This window comes from Pteropus medius, unplaced genomic scaffold (genome assembly GCF_902729225.1).
Source record: "Pteropus medius unplaced genomic scaffold, Ma_sr-lr_union100, whole genome shotgun sequence".
Taxonomy (NCBI): Eukaryota; Metazoa; Chordata; class Mammalia; order Chiroptera; family Pteropodidae; genus Pteropus; species Pteropus medius.
Genome location: NW_024349800.1, coordinates 595,385 through 614,150, shown reverse-complemented (window position 1 = coordinate 614,150; position 18,766 = coordinate 595,385). Strand labels below are relative to the sequence as shown.

Here is an 18,766-nt window from a genome sequence, read left to right as displayed (position 1 = left end):
TGGATTCTTGGGAATTTCTATGACGAATGAAACTTACTAAGGCCATGTGCTATTGTAGAATGAATACTTCATAGATCTAGGCTTTCTTTTTTGTGTAAACAGAAAATTTTTATTACTACAAATACCTGGAGTAACTGCAGCTAGGCTTACAAATGATTGCTGTCAGTTCCTATTTTCCTAAGTGGAGAGAACAGTTAGTAAAAGGGGAATGTTTGAGCAGCTTAGACTACTTAAAAAGTCAATATTTTGTTACACAGTATTTGATATTCCTCCTATGGTCTCATTTCCACTGGTAATTTGTTGACTAGACTTATTTCTTCACTAAGCATTTTTGACTTCCATTTCCTAAGGCTTTTACTGTATGTTATATGCTGCCAGGTGTGAGCTATTCTGTCACGGTGTGCTTACTGAACTCCTACAGTATACCTGCTGCTGTTCTAAACTGTGGCTCATCTCTCTAACTAGATTGTTCTTTAAGAATGGGGAGGGTAATTTGTACATCTAAGTATCCCCAAGTCCTCTTGTATAAAGCAAGTACTCAATTGATTTCATTTGTTGATTGGCTGATTGTCTGGAGGTTAATCTGGGCGACTTGTTCTCAATTCTCAGTGTGGGTTTGAGGTTGGTGACACCCTCTCAGAAAGTCTTAGGGTACCATGTGTGGAATTGTTCATTTGGAGGCACCCCTGAGTGTCTGTTCCCCGTGATGTAGGTGGAGATTGGGAAGACAGTCAAGGCATATGTCCGCGTACTGGACTTTCACAAGAAGCCTTTCCTGGCCAAATACTTTGCCTTCATGGACCTGAACCTCCGAGCAGCCTCCCAGATCGTCACATTGGTGTGAGTCCCCCAGGGATCTGAATAGGGCATCTCAGGGACAGTACTGATAGGTCTGCCTGGGGGGGAGAAGTTCCAGCCCTTCCCTCTGTTCCAGCTACCTCAACGAGGCCCTTGACAACTACACTGCTACTTTCCGTGTCAATGGTGTGGCCATTGGCCAGACCAGTCTTACTGCAACTGTGACTGATAAAGCTGGACAAAGAATCAACTCGGCCCCACAACAGATTGAGGTAAAGCTGTTATTCTTCACACCAAATGGGATCAGCCCAGCCCCTATTGCATGCACGGAGGAGTATGATAGGCTGGAAATTCCAAGGACAGTCCAGGAAGCCATTGCGGAGAGGATCTGAGGGGATCTGAGGAGCAGCCCCAGTGGGAGGTTGCTGAGTTATTTTAATCTCTCTCTAGGACATAAGGGGCATAATGTGGCTCAGAGAAGGAGAGTGACCTGTTACGGCTGGGGAGTGGCAGGATATTTAAACCATTGAACTGCCAGAAAGCAGTGGCTGGGCAGAAGCTGCAGGCAGATCTGGGCTTGTTTGTGGAAGCTTTTCTTGACTGTCGATCTGAACATTAGAACAGGCCCTTAGAAGTAGTGAGCTTTCACATTGGGAGTACCTATACCAAGCAATTCCTGGATGAAAGAGCTTTGAGGTCCCTCAGCATCATCTCAGTATGTGACTTGGGGCTGTCTTATGGCATTAAGTTTTAACCATAGCCTCATAGTCACCAGGAGCCAAGGCAGCCATGGCCAAGAAGTCATGTCCAAGTTTATCCTTCAGCAGCAGCACTAAATTATTTGGCTCCTGCCTGCATCCTCCAAGGGTCTCGTCCACATAGGGGATGGCAGGCTTTATATTAATTAATCTGTGTTCTGAAGCCAGTGGACACAGATTGTGCTACTTCATGGAAGTGCACCGTCCTCCTGATGAAGTGGAATTCATTTCTGCCTATAAATAGTACAGCCCTACAAAGACTAATCCTCACACACAAAGCAGCCCCTTGACTGACTAGTGTGTTCATTCATCCTCAAGCTCTCCTCATGCTCCTGCCAGGTAGGGATGGGGGGATGCAGGAACAGGATGTGGGAGCTCTGCCCTGCTGCAAAGATAGCGTCCTCATCCCTTTCCCCAGGGTGCCATTTTCCTTATCTGAAAAGTTTTGAAGGCATTGAAGAAGAGAACTTCTAAGGCAATTTGTTGATAGAAATTTGGAGAAATTTAGTGAAAAAGGCAACTTTCCAAAGATGAGTTGAGGAAATCTTGAAGGCATTGAGTTGGAAACTTTGACACCCATCAGAATTTCCTGGAGGACTTGTTAAGATACAGATCACAGGATCCCACCTCTGCATCTGCAGGTCTGGAGTGGGTTGGAGAATGTGCATTTCTCATGGTTCCCAGGTGACAGTCACAAACAGCAGAGCACATCTCACCCAACCACAGATTCTTGGGTCCCTGGGTAGGATGAGATTGTGTGGGGGCCACTAGGGCTCCCCCAGAGTTGGCACAGAACCCCAGGCTCTCACTGGCACCTCTTCACAGAGGAGCGATATCCATGCACTGTGTTTCCCTCTCCCTGAAAATGTTACCTGTGAATTAAGCCTAGCAGCATGAACTTGGAATGCAGTGGTCCCTTTCTCTCTTTGTCTCCACATATAGGTCTTTCCCCCATTTAGGCTGATACCCAGAAAGGTGACGCTGATTATCGGGGCCATGATGCAGGTAAGAGCCAAAAACCACATCCTTGTTCCACCCCCACTTGCAGCCAGGCACCAGCAAGATGGTAGCCGCCCAACCTGCCCTGGCTCCAGACATGCCCACCTACCTTGGGTGTCAAATGTGCTAAGATGGAATTCTCTGGGGGTATTGGTGCCCTCATCCTCTGAGGATGAAGCATGGGCTGGCTGGGAGGATAGGGGCTGACAGGAACTTCTGTTTCTCCCTACTCCAGATCACCTCTGAGGGTGGGCCCCAGCCTCAGTCCAACATCCTCTTCTCCATCAGCAATGAGAGTGTTGCAGTGGTGAGCGGTGCTGGGCTTGTGCGGGGGCTCACCGTTGGTAACAGCAGTGTGTCGGGGGTTGTGCAGGCCGTGGATGCTGAGACTGGCAAGCTCATCATCGTGTCTCAGGTAACAGGCCTGGGATCCATCAGAGATGGGTGCTTTCTGAATTCACCCAGGACGTGTGGCCCTCCAGTGATGGTGCACTGGTCCTCCTGGCAGCTGCTAGGGTGGTCGGCTGTGAAGGGGAAAAAGCCCTGTTTATTGAGTTTGCCTTCTATTCTCGAGGACTACCCCTCTCTGAGGGTCTTGCTTCTGCCCACTGAATCTGCAGCACCTGACTGTCCCTACTACCCAGGGCCAGCCTTGCCAGCTTGGGGACACCTAGACCTCCAAGGCTGCGCTCCAGACTGAATCGCCTCAGCTGCTCCTTAAGAGACAGCATCTCCAACCCCCTGTTCTAGGGACATTCCAGTGCGTGGTGATGGTAGTGGTTGTGATAGCAGACTCTGCACAGACTGTTTTAGATTCCCCTCATTTAGTCCTCTCTTGTGCATTTTGCAGCTATCCCCATTTGCAGGTGAGGGGCCTAGGGAACAGCTAATGGCCCACAGCTACTAAAATGTAGTTTGAGGACCTGATCTGGGACTGCCAACAGCTGAGCTCTTGCTCCTTTTGTTTGTTCATTTCCAGCAGAGCTGGGGAAGTTTTGAGAGAAGAGAAGGGGTTGCTGTTGACTCTGATACACTTTGTGTATTACAGTGCGAGTTTTCAGAGGCATGCGCTGGCTTGGCTGCTATAAGTGTAGATAATTGGACACTGATATTTTAGGCCTGGATTTGTATTTCTGGGAGAAACAGAAAATGTGGATCGTCCACTAGTATCTTTTGTTCCACTAGAAGTTATCTCTCAAGCCTCTTTTGCCAGAGTGGGGAACATTTCCTGATTGCTTTTCTGGGTTAACATTGATGCTAGAAGGCTGAGTTAGGGGAGTCTTCTCCTTAGGAGAGGCCCCCTGTTCCGCATCGGTGGGACTGAATCCAAGCATGTGAAAATTGGTTTTCCCGAATCTTATAGTTTCCATTCATTCCAGAATGTGGGCACCTTTTTGGGCCTCTGGAAAGGAGGTGAGAGATCATTTCCACCTCCTGAGAAGGGCTCAGGGCTCTTGGACCGTCTCTGGTACCTTGGCTTGCCGTAACCTGCAGAAGCATCTCAGAAGGCTGCGTCGTGGTCATGCCTATGCTGGAAATCTGGGCTTAAAGGCATTTCCTTTTGTGTAACATGACGGTGGACAAGAACCTTTTCAGAGCTCAGTCATCCTATTCCTCATCCAGAATTGGGACCCTGGAAGAAGACAGAATGCCTGGGAAGCTGGTGCATGTGCCGTCTTGAAGAGGAGAGGCTGAAGTGTCTTCCTTCCCTGAGGCTGACTTTGATCCTACATTCAGTTCATTGATTTACTCATTTTTCCAGCAGTTTCAGTCTCTCCAAGTATACCAGTTAAACCACAAAGTCCTTCTGAATCATGAAGGTGGACAGCCTGATTCCGCATATTGATTTTATAAAGATAAGGAAGCCTGGGAATGTAAAATTCTATCTTATGGCATATAGCAGGCTTTAGGTAGATGTCCTGGAGAATAAAGTAAGGATCAAGGAGGCTCTGCCTTTTTTTCCCTCTATGAACAAAGTATTGTGGCCTCAGGAACTGGCTCATTTTTTGTCTCCTGGGGACCTACCTAGGCTGAAATGGCAGCTGACTGGAAATCCAGCCAGAGGGGCCATCTTTGTGGTCTAACCTTGCTGTCAATTCTTCTCTGTGTCTACCATCTGGTAGGTTAGGGGAAGTGCTAGGAGAAGGCCTTGGTTCCCTTTGGCAGATGAACAACCTGTGCTACCAGCTCTATCTGAAAGGCATCTCCTTGAGCCTGGGCAGGTGGGAGTTTAGCCTGAGACCAAGGTCGAGGGATGGGCCAGGGCGTGCATGAGGTGACCGAACAATGGGAAGGATGAAGAGAAGGAGATGAATGCTTATTGAGCATTTACTCTGTGTTAGAGATGTTAGTCCAGATCATAAGACATGGGAGATGAGCTCAGCGTGAGCACATGTAAAAAGGGCTTAAGGGTTTAATTAGCCTATGTTCCACATGAATCAACAGTACTGTGAAGAAGCCAATAAAGTTAGTCTTTGGCCAGGTTAATAGGAGTATAGAGTTCCGAATGAAGGAGGATATAAAGTCTTCTGAGATTTACCTGACTCTTGATTCATCCATGTACTCTTCTTAGAGAGATCAACAGGCTAGATTTGGGGTTAGGAGGGTCTGGAGACCTATCCCTGTGAGGTCTTCCCAGCCTAGAAAAGAACAGTTCTCAGACACACTGTCCCCAAGTCTCTGCAGTACTGACCTGGAGCAACTGGATCAGACAGGTCTGTAGGATCAGAGAGCCACGTTGGGACCCACCGGGAGATGAGGGAGGCAGTGGCCATGTCTTTGTGAGATGAGCCACCTATAAGTCCAAGTTACTTCAGGAAGAGAAGCATTGAGATAGACACCCTTTGGATGCCTTTTAGCCTTGTGACTGAGCTTGCCTCAGCTGGAACTTCCTTTTTTGGAGGGGTCCATTCCTAAAACACCCATTGCTAGCACACACCCCTACTCCCAGCCAGCCTTAGCCCCAAAACCCTTTTCCTAGGATCTCGTGGAGGTGGAGGTGCTGCTTCTCCAGGCAGTGAGGATCCGTGCCCCCATCACTCGGATGAGAACAGGGACCCAGGTGAGACGGGACCCTCTCAAGACCCGCTTGTCTCTGCTGTCTGAGCAGCCTCTTGACAGGTTTTGGGCTCTGAGTTCTGGTTCAGGATGAGCTTGGGGGAGCCACTGCTATGACACTGTTTCTTCTGTTGGAGCACTTCTCCATTCCCCCTTTATCTGCTTAACTCATGTTTATCTACAGGGTTCAGCTCCACTTCCCAAAAGGAGCCTTTCCTGCATTCTCTGCTCCAGACCACACAGACACTCATGGCTACTCTCTTTCACAGCACAAAGCTCCTTTTACGCATGGCATTTATCCCCTTCCAGTTCTGTGTAGGTGCAGTTACTGAGTAATACCTGTGTCTCCACTAGTCTGTCACCTTCTCACCCCTAGAATGGCACCTGGTACGTACCAGGAGCTTACAATTGTATAGAGCATACTCTATTAAGTGCTTTCTACGTACTAATTCATTTGGTGTTTATTACAAACCCTTGAGGTAACTACTAGTGTCATCTGCATATTGCAGATGAGGAAATGAACACATAGAAAGCTTAAGGCTCTGCCCAAGGTCACACAGCTAGAAAGTGATGGAGCTGGGAACTGGCTCAGAGTCTGTTCTTACCTTTTGCTGCATGGCCTTCATGTGTGCCCTGCAGTAGACACTCAGTAAATATAGATTGGAGGAAACTGTGATCCCACCCCATGCCCGACCATGTAAGCAGGGCCCCCTGCTAGATTGAGAGAGAGGAGTACAGGCAGGGACTTTGGACAGGGCACACTATGCTCTTGGGGGCTGCAGGCATCCTAGAGCTCTAGGGGGTCATTCAGGAATGGAATCTGTTAGATAAGGTGAGACACAGCCCATGGCCCAAGAAGGATGGGGTCGGGAGGAGGTAGTTCTGTCTCCTGCTTGATCATTTGCTATTTTTTCAGACCTTCCCAAACCTGTGCTGTGCCCTTCTCTGGTTAAGGCAGAATCGGCACAGTTCCTGTTGGCGCAAAGGCAACACAAAAGTCCCTGAACAGTGGAGAGGCAGCTCGGGCTGTGCCCCAGGGCTTCCAGGGGCTTCCCAGCAGTGGGCCTCTGGTGGTCATGAGCCTAGTTTTTCCCCTGCAGATGCCCATCTACATCACTGGGATCACCAACAACCAGAACCCTTTCTCCTTTGGCAATGCTGTGCCAGGCCTGACCTTCCACTGGTCGGTCACCAAGCGGGACATCCTGGACATCCGGGGACGGCACCATGAGGTAACTACCTAGAGCCCCCCTCCATCCCAGGCCAGCATCTTGGGTGGGGAGGGTCCTCCCCATGTCTCTGCACGTGAAGTCTGCACGTTCACTCTGGGCCAGTCCTGGCCCCTTTCTGCTTTCTCTAGACTCACTGGGACCTCTCCCAAATGCTGCTGCCACTCTCTCTGTCCCCCAGTGCCCTTCCTCAACTCTCAGTCTTCATGTCTGGAAATATGGTTCCCTAGTGACCCTTCTCACAGAACCCTGGGACTGTCTGAAACCCTTTTCATTTTAAGCACATTCTTGCTAACCACTACAGAAGAGACTTTAGGTAACTTACTAACAGAAGGCAGCAAAAATAACAACCTCATAGGAAAGTCACAAAAATTCCAGAATGTCACAGGGTCTTGGTTGCGGTCCCTGGTCTGTAACTTCTACCCACTTTCTGAGACGACACCTGGCAAGCCTGGAGTTTTCTCCTCGTTTATCCCAGAAGCCAAATTCCCCTCCCGTAGCCCTCTGCAGGGGGACCTTGGCCCCTTCTCAGATCTCAGAGCAGGAAAGTGTTGGAGAAAACTTACTTAAACTTCTCTTTGTGTTAACTGGAGTCCGTACATGAGGAGGGACTCACATACAGTTGCCCAGTGAGCCAGTGGGGAAAAGGGACTGGTCACCAGCCTTGGTGACTCCAGGCTGCCACCCTAGGTAGGCTTTGGGCATGCAGGACGGAGTGAGAGGTGGTTTGGGGCTATTCCTTCTTGCCTTGTCTTTGGAGAGTAAGGGGGAGGGAATAGGAAGGGGAGGGGGCCAGGCACAGGGACTGGATTTCCTAGAGGCTGCCTGAAGCTCATCTGGTATAGGGCAAATGCCTTCCCCAGCCCACCCTGTGGGGCCAGGGTGCTGTCCTCAGTGCTGGGGGACTTCTGCAGACTATTCCCATAGTACAGGGGAAGTGTGACTTATTCACAGATATTGCATAACAGAAGGGTTTTGCAGGGAAACACTGCCAAGCCTAGCATCCCTCTTGGTGATTCATAACCTCCTTCACACACCAAAGTCTCTGAGAAGTTCTGCCATTAAAACCCTGACCCTGGTGGATTGACCCAACATTTTCCACATTTACCTGTGAACATGTAACTCAGCATGGGGTGTGCTGCGCTCATGTTGGGGTGACTGCAGTCAGTATGCCTGGGGTTAGCAGGCCCTGACCATGGCAGGGAGGCAGCAGCCTTTGAGAACAGGCAGGCAGCTCTCAGGAGTCTGGGCCTTCTGTCTGGCTTCTGCCTTTTGGGGGGTGCTGGGGCCCTGGGACTCTCCCTGAAAACATGTTTGGTGTATGTCCCAGGCATCACTCCAGCTCCCATCGCAGTACAACTTTGCAATGACCGTGCATGGCCGGGTGAAAGGCCGGACTGGCCTGAGAGTGGTGGTCAAGGCTCTGGACCCCACAGCTGGACAGCTACATGGCCTTGCCAAAGAACTCTCCGATGAGATCCAAATCCAGGTAAAGGACTTTCAAACCATACTTGAAAGGGAGAGTAAGCGCCAGCCCAGTGGCCTTCTCTTGGGCTATGTGGGCACACATCAGTCCTCCCACTGCCCCTGGGCAGGGGCTGCAGACTCTGCCCCTGAGGAGCTGAGGAGCTCTGTTTGCAGAGATCTGATATCAGGGGTGTATAAGACGCTGTGGGAGCCCAGACATGTGACTGACTGAGGGCTTCACAGAGGAGTGACATTTTAGGATGGGAAGACTTGGCCAGCAGGCCAGGTGGAGAGAATGGCATGTGCAAGGGTCTGAAGGTCTGAAATAGCTTGACATGTTCCCAAAATAGAAAATCATTCCGAACTTGGAGTCTGGGGTACTTTCATGGGAGCAAGAGGCTGAAAATGGTCTGAGCTGACATTAATGTAATTGTTCATATTTATTTCACAAACACTCATAGAGCACCTAACAGAGGCAGATGTGCTTTCTCCATTTCCCAGAGCCCCCATGAGTCCTGAGGGGCAGGAGCTACAGGCACTGTTGCTTGACAATGAACCTGTGGCCCCACGGAGGAAGTGTCCCGTCCAAGTCCCAGGAAGTGGGCGGTGGGCCCTTTGGGCAGCCTGGGAGACCGTGTGACCCATCAGTTGGTAGATGGAAATCAAGCCTCAGAGAGGGAGGTGGCCTGCTCACAGCCCCAAGAGGGCACACTATCTTTTTAGGACCCAGAGCCCAGCAGTCCTCCTCCAGGCCAGGGCTCAGCTCCCCACCCCTCCCATCTATCTCTCCAGCCTGCCCTCCCGCCTCCCCTGCCTCTCTGGGCCCCTGTGTCAAACCGAGGGATTGACAAGTTGTTCTAAAGAGCATTTTTAGTTTCAAAGGCCCCATTCTGCCAATCTGGGACTCAGTAACTTCTGGGTCTTACTAAATTGCAAAGAAAAACCGAAAGCAGCCCCTAACTATTATGAAAAAAGAAATGGGTTCAATCCCCCTCTTCAAGAAGAAATAAACAATTTATAACCTAGGCACAGCTTAAGGGGTGAAGAAGCAGATTCTTAAAGAAGAAAATGTCTGTTAGCCAGCCCCCTCACCTTTGCCTCATATGAACATTGTACACACAAAGACACATATATGTACACAGACACTGACACATGTAGAGGCACACACAGACACAGATGCATACATATACATGCACACATAGACACAGACATGCATGTATATGCACCCAAACATAAGTACACAGATACATAAATGCAAATACATGTTCTTGGTTAAAAATAAAATTAAGTTTTGGAACCTCTCATAGAATTAAAGACAGGGCTTTGCAGCTTCCAAATTCTGTAAGCTAGGTTACTTAATGTCTCTGTGCCTTGGTTTCCTTAGCTGACAGAAGATGGGGTTTTGAGTATATCAGAAACTTAGAGAAACTGGATCCACCCCACAAATTGTGTTTTATTTGGCTCACTCAGTGCTTCGAAACAATTCTTTCTGTTGCCAACATTTAAAAATAGGAAGATTTTGCATAGAGATCCAATATGCAGCTTGTACTGGAGATATGCATTTGCCACATGGCAAAATCAGCAGGAGATGAGAAGCAGCCTCCCCTTCAATGAGCTGTGCTCTGCAGTTTGCCGGAGGCTTCACCACTCCCTGTTGTCTCCCTGGCAGTGAGGCCTAGCATCGGTGCCATGGTGCTTGCATTACTACTTTTCTTACAGCTAACAGGAAAATGATATATCTCTTGTACCTTCACCTCCATCTTAAGAGGGGCAACAAAGAATACAGGCTTAAGAAACATATTTGTATGTATATTTCCTGCACACTATATGTATCTGAGCTGAGTTAGTGAGACTGCTTTGCTCTGGATGCCACCTGCCTAGCAGGACTCATCTCACATCAGAACCCCATGCAGCTACCAAAGGCTGTTTATTATTCTCCATTTAGGAAGCGCTGCCACTCACATTGTGTCATGTGAATACCACAGCTCTTTGAGACAAGCGCGGCAAGGATTGTTAGTTTTAAACCCATTTTACAAACAAAAAATCTAGGCTTAAGTATCTGGTCAAACGTGATGCTGGAATGGAGGGGAGTCAGCCGGCTTCCTCTTGGAAAATCTCCTTCAATTCAGATGATTTTAAACACAGGCCCTTGAAGAATCCAGATGGTCTAGTCAGCTCAGAAGCTAGTGAGTGGGGAGCTCAAAACTGCTTGGCATCAGATGCCCAGGATGCCAGCCCCAAAGGTCCTTAGAGAAGGAGACTTAGTAGAATGGTGGGTACATTAGAATTTGTGCAGAGAAGGGGTCTAGAGTTCCAGGTAAGTGCTGTGGGGCCCCACTGCTGTGGCTCCAGGAGCTATTCAGGATCTCAGGGCCCCTGGGGAGTGATAGGATCAGATTCAATCTGACATTACCAGGTTTATTATCTGCTGGCTCGAAGTCGCCAACATACCCCAGCAGGCACTCCCACTCTGCGGATCCAGCGAGAACCTGGAACGATAGAAGGAGTGACATAAGGACCAAGGGATGGGATGAACGTTGTTCTAAGATGGTCATGGTGAGGAGCAGGATGTCTTGCTGAGAGAAAGGAGACTAGATGGTGCTTTCTCCAAACCCAGTCCTGGCAGAGTTAGGGCCAAGCAAGACCCTGGGCCCCATAATTCTGTGTGCTGCCTTCCATGCACACATCCTGGCAAACAAGTTTCCTCCCTGGGAATTGAAGCAGAGGCTCATGCTTTCTGGCCCTGTGAAGCACCTCCCAAAAGGGTACAGAGTGTCCACCCCCTTGCTTTTCCTCCTCACACCTCTGGCCTCTCTTAACGGTCAGCCCTTAAAGCACATCACCAGCTACCTGTCAGGTGTTTGCTTGCAGCAGTTTCTCTCGGCCTCTCTTGGCTCTTCCTGCTGAGAAAGAAGCAGATACCTAGACATGATTCTTGTGCGTCATAGGAAATAAAATGTACCTCTATTCCAGGTATTTGAAAAGCTGCTGCTGCTGAACCCTGAAATAGAAGCAGAGCAAATATTAATGTCACCCAACTCATTTATTAAGCTTCAGACGAACAGGTATGTGACCCGCTGCTGGTTTTCAGCATTTGTGAAATTATACTAGCATTCAATGACTCATTTGTCAAAGTCATCAGCAGCTTGAAGAAGCCACGGATGCTTCAGGTGAACTGGGCATCTTTCTTGGTGTTGCCTTTAAAATGAGTGCAGCTTCTGCATTTTTTCTTCTTTCTCTGTGGATGTTCCATGCTCTTCTATGTCACTTACCCTTGTGGGGCCCTCTTCTCCTTCCTGTAACCTAGAAACTTTTTAATGTTTGCTGCTAAAATCCAGTATGTCAAAGGGGGAAAAGTACCAACTTGGAAGTGTTAAATTTTTCAAACGCCCCTGTTTCCTCAGGACTTGTCATTCAAAGTGTAGTCCACACACCAACAGCATGGGCATCACCTGGGAACATGTGAAAATACAAATCTCAGGCTCCACCCTAGACCTGTACTTTAACAGGATCCCCCCAGAAATGGGGGTGCACATTAACGCTTGAGAAGCACAGTTTTTATGCATGTCTACAAAAAAATAAATAAAGCATGTCTACAAACATGATTCCTACCTTGCATTCCAAGGTGATATCTTTGGTAACAATGACTTGCATTTGAATTACAGTTGCAAAATGGGGGGCTGTAAAGACCATAGGAGCACTTATGTGTTCTGTGAAACACATACACGTGGTATACATTCAACTAAATTGTGTAAACAACAACTTGTGTGCTACGCTTCAGGAACAGAGGTGGATAACACCTGGTGCCCTTGAGTCTGGTGGGGAAAAGAAGATAGCACGAGAAGGGCTATAATTAAATGAGATATAATGTTCAAGCCATAGCCCAAAGAAGGGCCTTCCATGTGAGGAGTTAGAGAAGGCATGAGCTGGGTCTTGAAGGATATATAAGAATTCTTCAGGTTAGGAGAACAGGACTGACGAGGATGGAGAAAGTTGAGGCAGAGGCAGTAACATTTGTTTAAAGTCATCTAAGGAAGGTCGTAGGTCGGGCACAGAGGCTTCCTATTTCTTTGTGGTATTAATATTCACATAGTTGGGGAAAGCATAGTTTTAAGACAGCATAAAATACTGCATAATTTGTCTTTTACTCAATACATAGTATCATTAGTTTTACAGACCACTTTCTGAGCAAGCAGCTCGTTTTTACTCTGTTAACAGCCCTTGGAAATAGGGCATCACTCCCCATTCACAGTTGAGGAAACAGGCCAGGAAAGGGGGCCTAAAGGTACACAGATAAAAAGGGCATTGAGACTGATTTGGGATTCTCTCTGACTCAAAACCCATCCTCTTTCTGCCATGCCAGGCTGCCTTATTTCAATAAATTGAAAACAATTTGCCTCAGAAATGATATAGTAAATGCCCCATGCAGCGGATGACAGAAACTCAGTGCTCATGGTCTTTCCCTCTCCTCTGACCAATCAGGCCCAGTAGGTGCTGCTCTCCAAAGAGCCAGAAACATGCTTTCCTTGGAACTTTTTGTTTTCCAAATTAGGTTTTCAGTTGGTGACTTGAAGTTGCAGACAGGCTGCCCCCATGGTGTCCTGATACACCGTGGGTCTAAGATTGGTCCTTTCTCTTCTCCTAGGAGCAGTGGGGAACCCCAGAATCCCGGCCCTTTGCTGTGAGCCACTTCCCCCCAGCTACTGTGTGAAACGGGATCTGTTTTGTTTTCTAAAGGATTGGTTCAGCATCGCTGAGCTACCGCGTTCTCGATGGGCCCGAGAAGGTTCCTGTGGTGCACATCGATGAGAAAGGCTTCTTGGCATCTGGGTCCACTATTGGGACTTCTACAGTTGAAGTGACTGCGCAAGAGCCTTTCGGGGCCAACCAAACCATCATCGTTGCAGTAAAAGTAGGATCATATTCTTTTCCTTTTTAGAGTAATGAAGGCAATAGTGTCGAGGTAATGTTTTTCCCCTTGCAGGTGTAAGTGAATAAATATATCCACCTTCCAACTTAGAAATCATACGTAAGAATTTATTGCAGAATAACTCAGAGGCAAAGGTCTTGGATAAAAACTACAGTATCTTCTGACTATCAGAGTCATGGGTCCTTGGAGGTTATAGATTGCAATGACCTTTTTTCGCAGTTGGAGAAACTGAGGCTGAGCAAGTTCTGCGACTTGCTGGAATTGGCACCCTACGGTCCTGACTGTCCAGCTGGCACCTGGAATATGATAGGTGCCATTGAATGCATGTGTCAGATACCTGACCCACAAAGCATTACAGTACATCCATGGCAGCTTGGAGAAGTAGTTGACCCATTTTACAGTCAAGGAAACCAAGATTCAGAGTGGAAGTGAGTTGCTCAAGGTCACACAGTGATTGAGAGTCAGAGTTTGTGTTCTAACCCACATTGGTCTGGCTCGGGTTTGTATCCTCCAGTCACATCACAGTGCCTCCTGTGTCCCTCCTTAGTGATGAGGACTTTCTTTTTGGACATCCTCGGATTGGGTCTGGGGTTTATCCTGAACAGATTTTCTTTCCATATCTTATCACAGCCACTTTCTGAATCCTAGATAACAGTGAAAATACATGACCACTTTCATTTTTAGATTTTGCCCGGCTTGCAGGCCTATTTCCTTAATTAATGTCTTTTTGTTCCAAGGTGAGTACCTGGCAAGGAACCTCTCCCCTAGTTTATGAGCAAGTGAAAGTGACTGACCACCCATCTGATATCAACAAATATGTATTGAGCACCAGCTGTGTACCAGTCACTGTACTACTGAACTTTGTTAAAGAAATTACGTCTTTTGGGGAGTTAGCTTTTTGTCCAGGGCAGATTTTAATTGCAGTTAGAGAAAGCTGATATGTATGTAACTCAGGATGTTGGGCTCCTGAAACTCATCATTCTTTCTTTTTCTCGTCTGTCCTTTCCTAGAGCAGTTGCAAGTATGCAGTGCCCTCTAGTTAATGCTACTTCTAGAATCCAAGAGGGCAGTTTTTCTACTTTAAATGCCTGGAGATCCAAGGCCTCTGAAGAATCTGAATAGTCAAAGCCCAGGGATATTTTGCAACATGAATCATGATCTAATTTTTCAAAATCACAGACTTGGACTCTTGTGGGTTAGGTTGGCTCACTTTATTGGGAGGTGGGAATCTTGTCACTAGGTTGAGATACTCTGGGGAGTGAGGCCTTTGTTCTTTATCAGTCCAGCCCCTAGTCCTTCCTGAGATGGGGACCAGCTAGGGACAAGCATCTCCTCCTTGGGAGGTGGGTTTTTAGAACAGCCAGTTCCCATACCTGCTCATTGTCTTCCAGGTGTCTCCCGTTTCTTACCTGAGGATCTCCATGAGCCCCACTCTGCACACTCAGAACAAGGAGGCTCTGGTGGCCTTGCCTTTGGGAATGACCATGACTTTCACTGTCCACTTCCATGACAACTCTGGAGACATCTTCCATGCTCACAATTCAGTCCTCAACTTTGCAACTAACAGGTAGAGTGTGAGTGATGTTCATTTCTCATGTTAAGGCATGTCTTGATTGTACCCAGATTTAATTTATGGAGGTGACTGATGACAACACGGAGAGGCTAATGCCATTGGAAGAAGAGTTTTGTTTCTTAGAGTTTCCAAGAGGAGGGGATGTGCCACTCAAGAATACCGAAGGAAGCACTAGGCTTGGTCTGGAGGCTGGAGGAGCAAGGGGAAAGCGTGGCTGGGAGCCTATGTTTTACTCTACGGCAGGACGTTGTTCAGTGGGGACGTCCTCTAATGGTCAGGAAGCAAAACACAGATGTTGAGGTTTGTAGTTGGAGGATCTGTAATAAGATTTTTTTTGCACCTTTGAAAGCTGGACTACAGGGGAGATGTCAACAACCCTGACCATTGGCCTGGCCCTGTGATCCATGGATGCAAATCCTCAATTACAGGCTCTACAGAAGTTGGTCAGAGCAAGGCACACACCTTCCAATGCTCAGGCGTTCACTGACCCTCTGCTCTGTGCAGGCCCTTCTGTATGACATCTTGCTCTTCACTGTAGCCCATTTGTTGAGGCCCAGAAAGGTCAAGCCACTTATCCAGGGCCACACAGCCTGGAAGTGGGGTTTGAATACCAGATCCTACCTGGCTCCAAATGCCATTCCTTTTGGACAACTCTTCTGAAATACAACTGCAACACCGGGTGGTCTCCAGATCGAAGAAGAGAGCCATGACTTCAGTCTGGGCCTGCTGAAACTTCTGAGTCCTCTGGAGAGGTTGATCACAAAAGTTTGGTCCCAGACCAGCATTATCAACATTACTGGGGAAGTCTTAGAAATGCACATTCACTGACTGGGTCAAGCAATCTGTGTTTCAGCAAGGCTTCCATGTGACTAGAGGTTAAGGACCATTGCCCCAAAGGGATGCAGACCAAGCCAAGAGGAGTGAGAAGCATCAGATCAGGAGGAGGTGCAGGGCTTGAGAAGTTATTCTAGGCTATACTAGGGTAGGGGCACAGAAGATTGTATCCAGGTGTTGGTGACCATTGCAACCTGGCCTTCTCAGGGGCCCTATAACAGATGTGTCCCCTATTGCTGAATACAGTTAAGGCCAGTCACTGGGAGTGTGGCATGGTAGAAGATCCTGGATTTAGAGTAAGACCTTTTTTAAGTCCAGCTCTACGCTTTATGGGTACTATAAACTTAGACAAGGCAGGTCACCTCTCTAGGCCTCTCTTTCCATGCTTGTCATATAGGGAATGTGGCCTAATCCCCAGGGCCATCAACTGAGGCTGTGGTTGTGAGGGCCTCTGGCCAGCTGTGGAGCTCTGTATACACTTACCAGTGACCTGTCAGTCTGGGATATAGGCTGCCCTGGAGGAATGGAGCCAGGTTGTCACAGCCCCTCAGCTACCCTGCTGGCCCTTCTGTGGTAGGAACCTCTCTCCAAGAGACCAGTCAGGGTTCAGGAGTCTGAACTCATGGTGGAGGGAAGTGATGAAGCCAGGGACCCTAACCCTCAGCCTATCCAGTTCAAGCCTTTCTACCAGACAACACTTGTTGGTGTGGTTGGAGCTGTCACCTCATGCCAGGTACATATCTAAGTGCTTACAGCTACCAGTCTGTTCCAGTTCTCACATCAAGCTTGTGCCAAGGGTATATTTTTATACCCATTTTACAGATGAGGAAGTGGGCAGAGGCTACCTTGCTCATTCAGGTTACACCACAATGGGCAGTCTGTGCTTCCCCAGAACATCCTTTTCCATGTTGGGAAGCACCGTGTAGATCACTTTCTTCTATGGACCTCAGCTTTCCCTTCTGCTACCATATGGGGGTGGTGATGTCGGCCGTTCTTGGCTGAGGGCCATGGGTTCCTCTGGGTGATAAGATGAGGGCAATTTTGTGGGGCCTGTGGTACTCTATCTGGAACAGCTGCGCAGTAATTGTGAGTCGGAGTGACATCTGGGGCTAGTCAGCAAAAAGTGTCGCCCAGCAGAGGACTCACACTGCATTTCTCCCACTGGAGTTGAGGCCTCTTTCCTGATACTGAGAGCCCTCATCTCCCTCCTGTGTGTAGAGACGAGTTTGTGCAAATCGGGAAGGGCACCACCAACAACACCTGCGTCATCCGTACCGTCAGCGTGGGCCTGACGCTGCTCAGCGTATGGGACATGGAGCACATGGGCCTCTCCGACTTCGTCCCATTGCCCGTCCTACAGGCCATCTCCCCGGAGCTGTCTGGAGTGGTGGTGGTGGGGGATGTCCTCTGTCTGGCCACTGTTCTGGTCAGCCTGGAAGGTAAGAGAGAGACACTGGCTGAGGGAATTCTCCTTTGTGAGGTATGAGAAAAGGATGGGAGTGGGCTCCCCGGGGAGGTATGCCAGTAGAACTTAGATGATGTCCTGGAACAGGAGTCAGAAGACTAACACCCCAGTCAGCATCCAGCCTGCTGCCTCTTTTTGCAAATAAGATTTTATTGGAACTCACACATACCCATTCATTTACGTGTTGTCAGTGGCTGTTTCACCCAACTGCCAGGTCGAATGGTGGCATCAGAGACTTTTCGGCCTACACAACCTAAAATATTTACTATCTGGCCCTTTGCCAATTCCTGCTCTAAAAGAACTCTGTCCAATAGAATGTTCTGCCATCACGGAAATATCCTGTATCTACACTCTCTGACACAGTAGCCACTACCATTGAACACTTGAAATGTGTTTAATGCAACTGAGGAACTGAATGTTTCATGTTACTTAATTTCACAGCTAATAGCTATCATACTGGATGGCATGCCTCTAGAAGGAAACCTAAGCAAAGAATAGCTATTAGGCCAGTTTAATGACTTCCGAATTTCAGTCATTCCCATGCCACTTGTATGTCCATGAACGACATGTACAATTATGAATTTTTTTTCAAATTGGCTCCTTATTTTTATTTTTACTTAATTAAATTCATTTTAGAAGGAAATTAAGTATTGCCTTTAAAGTATTACCATAAACAGAATGTGGTTGTTTTTTTTATTGTACTATATAATGTGATTGGCTTTTTAACTAAGAAAGGGTGTCCAGTGACAGCTCTGAGCCTGACATTTGTTTGTTTGCTAAAAAAAGATGATAAATAATTAGGGGAACAGGGGTGGTGCTGTGGGGAGGGCATGGAGAGGGTGGAGGTCCTGGAGGGCCAGCACCTAGGTCATCTCAGGATAGTGCAGTGACTGAGAGACACCAAACAGGCATTGGGGGTGGTAGGGGGCCAGATGTTATTCTTGACAGGGCCACAGCTGTGCGGCAAGCAGATGTGGTAGAATCGCAGGTGGTTCCAGGTGTCTGCAGCCAGGATCATGATGAGAGCGGGCTGAGCCAGGCTGCAGAAGCAGGCAGAATGTGGACCGTAGCCTGAGAATGATGGGTGATCTCCTTTGGGAAGCCATGTGGGTGGTCAGGCAAAGGCTGGCACAGTCATCAGGTGAGATGAGGTTTGATTAGAGTGTCAGATGTGGGAAAGATGAGTGACATCCAGGGCTTCCTCTCTCAGGCCTCTCCGGAACCTGGAGCTCCTCAGCCAACAGCATCCTCCACATAGACTCCAAGACGGGCGTGGCTGTGGCCCGGGATGTGGGATCCGTGACGGTTTACTACGAGGTTGCTGGACACCTAAGGACCTATAAAGAGGTGGGACTTCAGGACACATGTGGCTCAGTGGCCCAAGAGACTTGGCTGAATTTCTTGGGATGAAATTTTCAGCTTTCTGTACCAAACGATTCCCTTTTTTAAAAGAAAGAAGTGTCAGCATCTTGTGAGGCAGTCAGGATCTGGGAATCATGAGTCTGGAGTCTGCCACCTACAACCTCTGGGACTGGGACAAGTACCCTTTTCTTCTCAGCTTCTGTCTCCACATTTTAAAATGGTGTGATGATGAAAGGCAATCTTCTAGGGTTGATCCCAGCTCCCACTCAGTTTGAGCTGTGCCTGAAAAAGCAA

At 48.2% G+C, this 18,766-nt stretch overlaps 1 protein-coding gene across 5 annotated transcripts in view; it reads left to right on the top strand.

The window, feature by feature from the left end:
• The window catches only part of NUP210 (nucleoporin 210), a 96,439-nt gene that overhangs the window by 65,554 nt on the left and 12,119 nt on the right, over window positions 1-18,766 (top strand). For 4 of the 5 annotated variants that reach the window (XR_005658146.1, XR_005658147.1, XM_039886584.1 and 1 more), the window contains 12 exons: window positions 713-840; window positions 935-1,070; window positions 2,499-2,561; window positions 2,791-2,970; window positions 5,536-5,616; window positions 6,713-6,844; window positions 8,172-8,330; window positions 11,282-11,373; window positions 13,046-13,220; window positions 14,630-14,805; window positions 16,864-17,084; window positions 18,321-18,457. Coding sequence is in view for 3 of the 5 variants with exons in the window: in XM_039886584.1 (XP_039742518.1) it covers window positions 713-840; window positions 935-1,070; window positions 2,499-2,561; window positions 2,791-2,970; window positions 5,536-5,616; window positions 6,713-6,844; window positions 8,172-8,330; window positions 11,282-11,373; window positions 13,046-13,220; window positions 14,630-14,805; window positions 16,864-17,084; window positions 18,321-18,457 (1,680 nt within the window). In the remaining 2 variants the exon portion in view is untranslated. The remainder of the gene's footprint in view (window positions 1-712; window positions 841-934; window positions 1,071-2,498; window positions 2,562-2,790; window positions 2,971-5,535; window positions 5,617-6,712; window positions 6,845-8,171; window positions 8,331-11,281; window positions 11,374-13,045; window positions 13,221-14,629; window positions 14,806-16,863; window positions 17,085-18,320; window positions 18,458-18,766) is intronic. The other variant, XM_039886583.1, reaches the window with a different exon arrangement.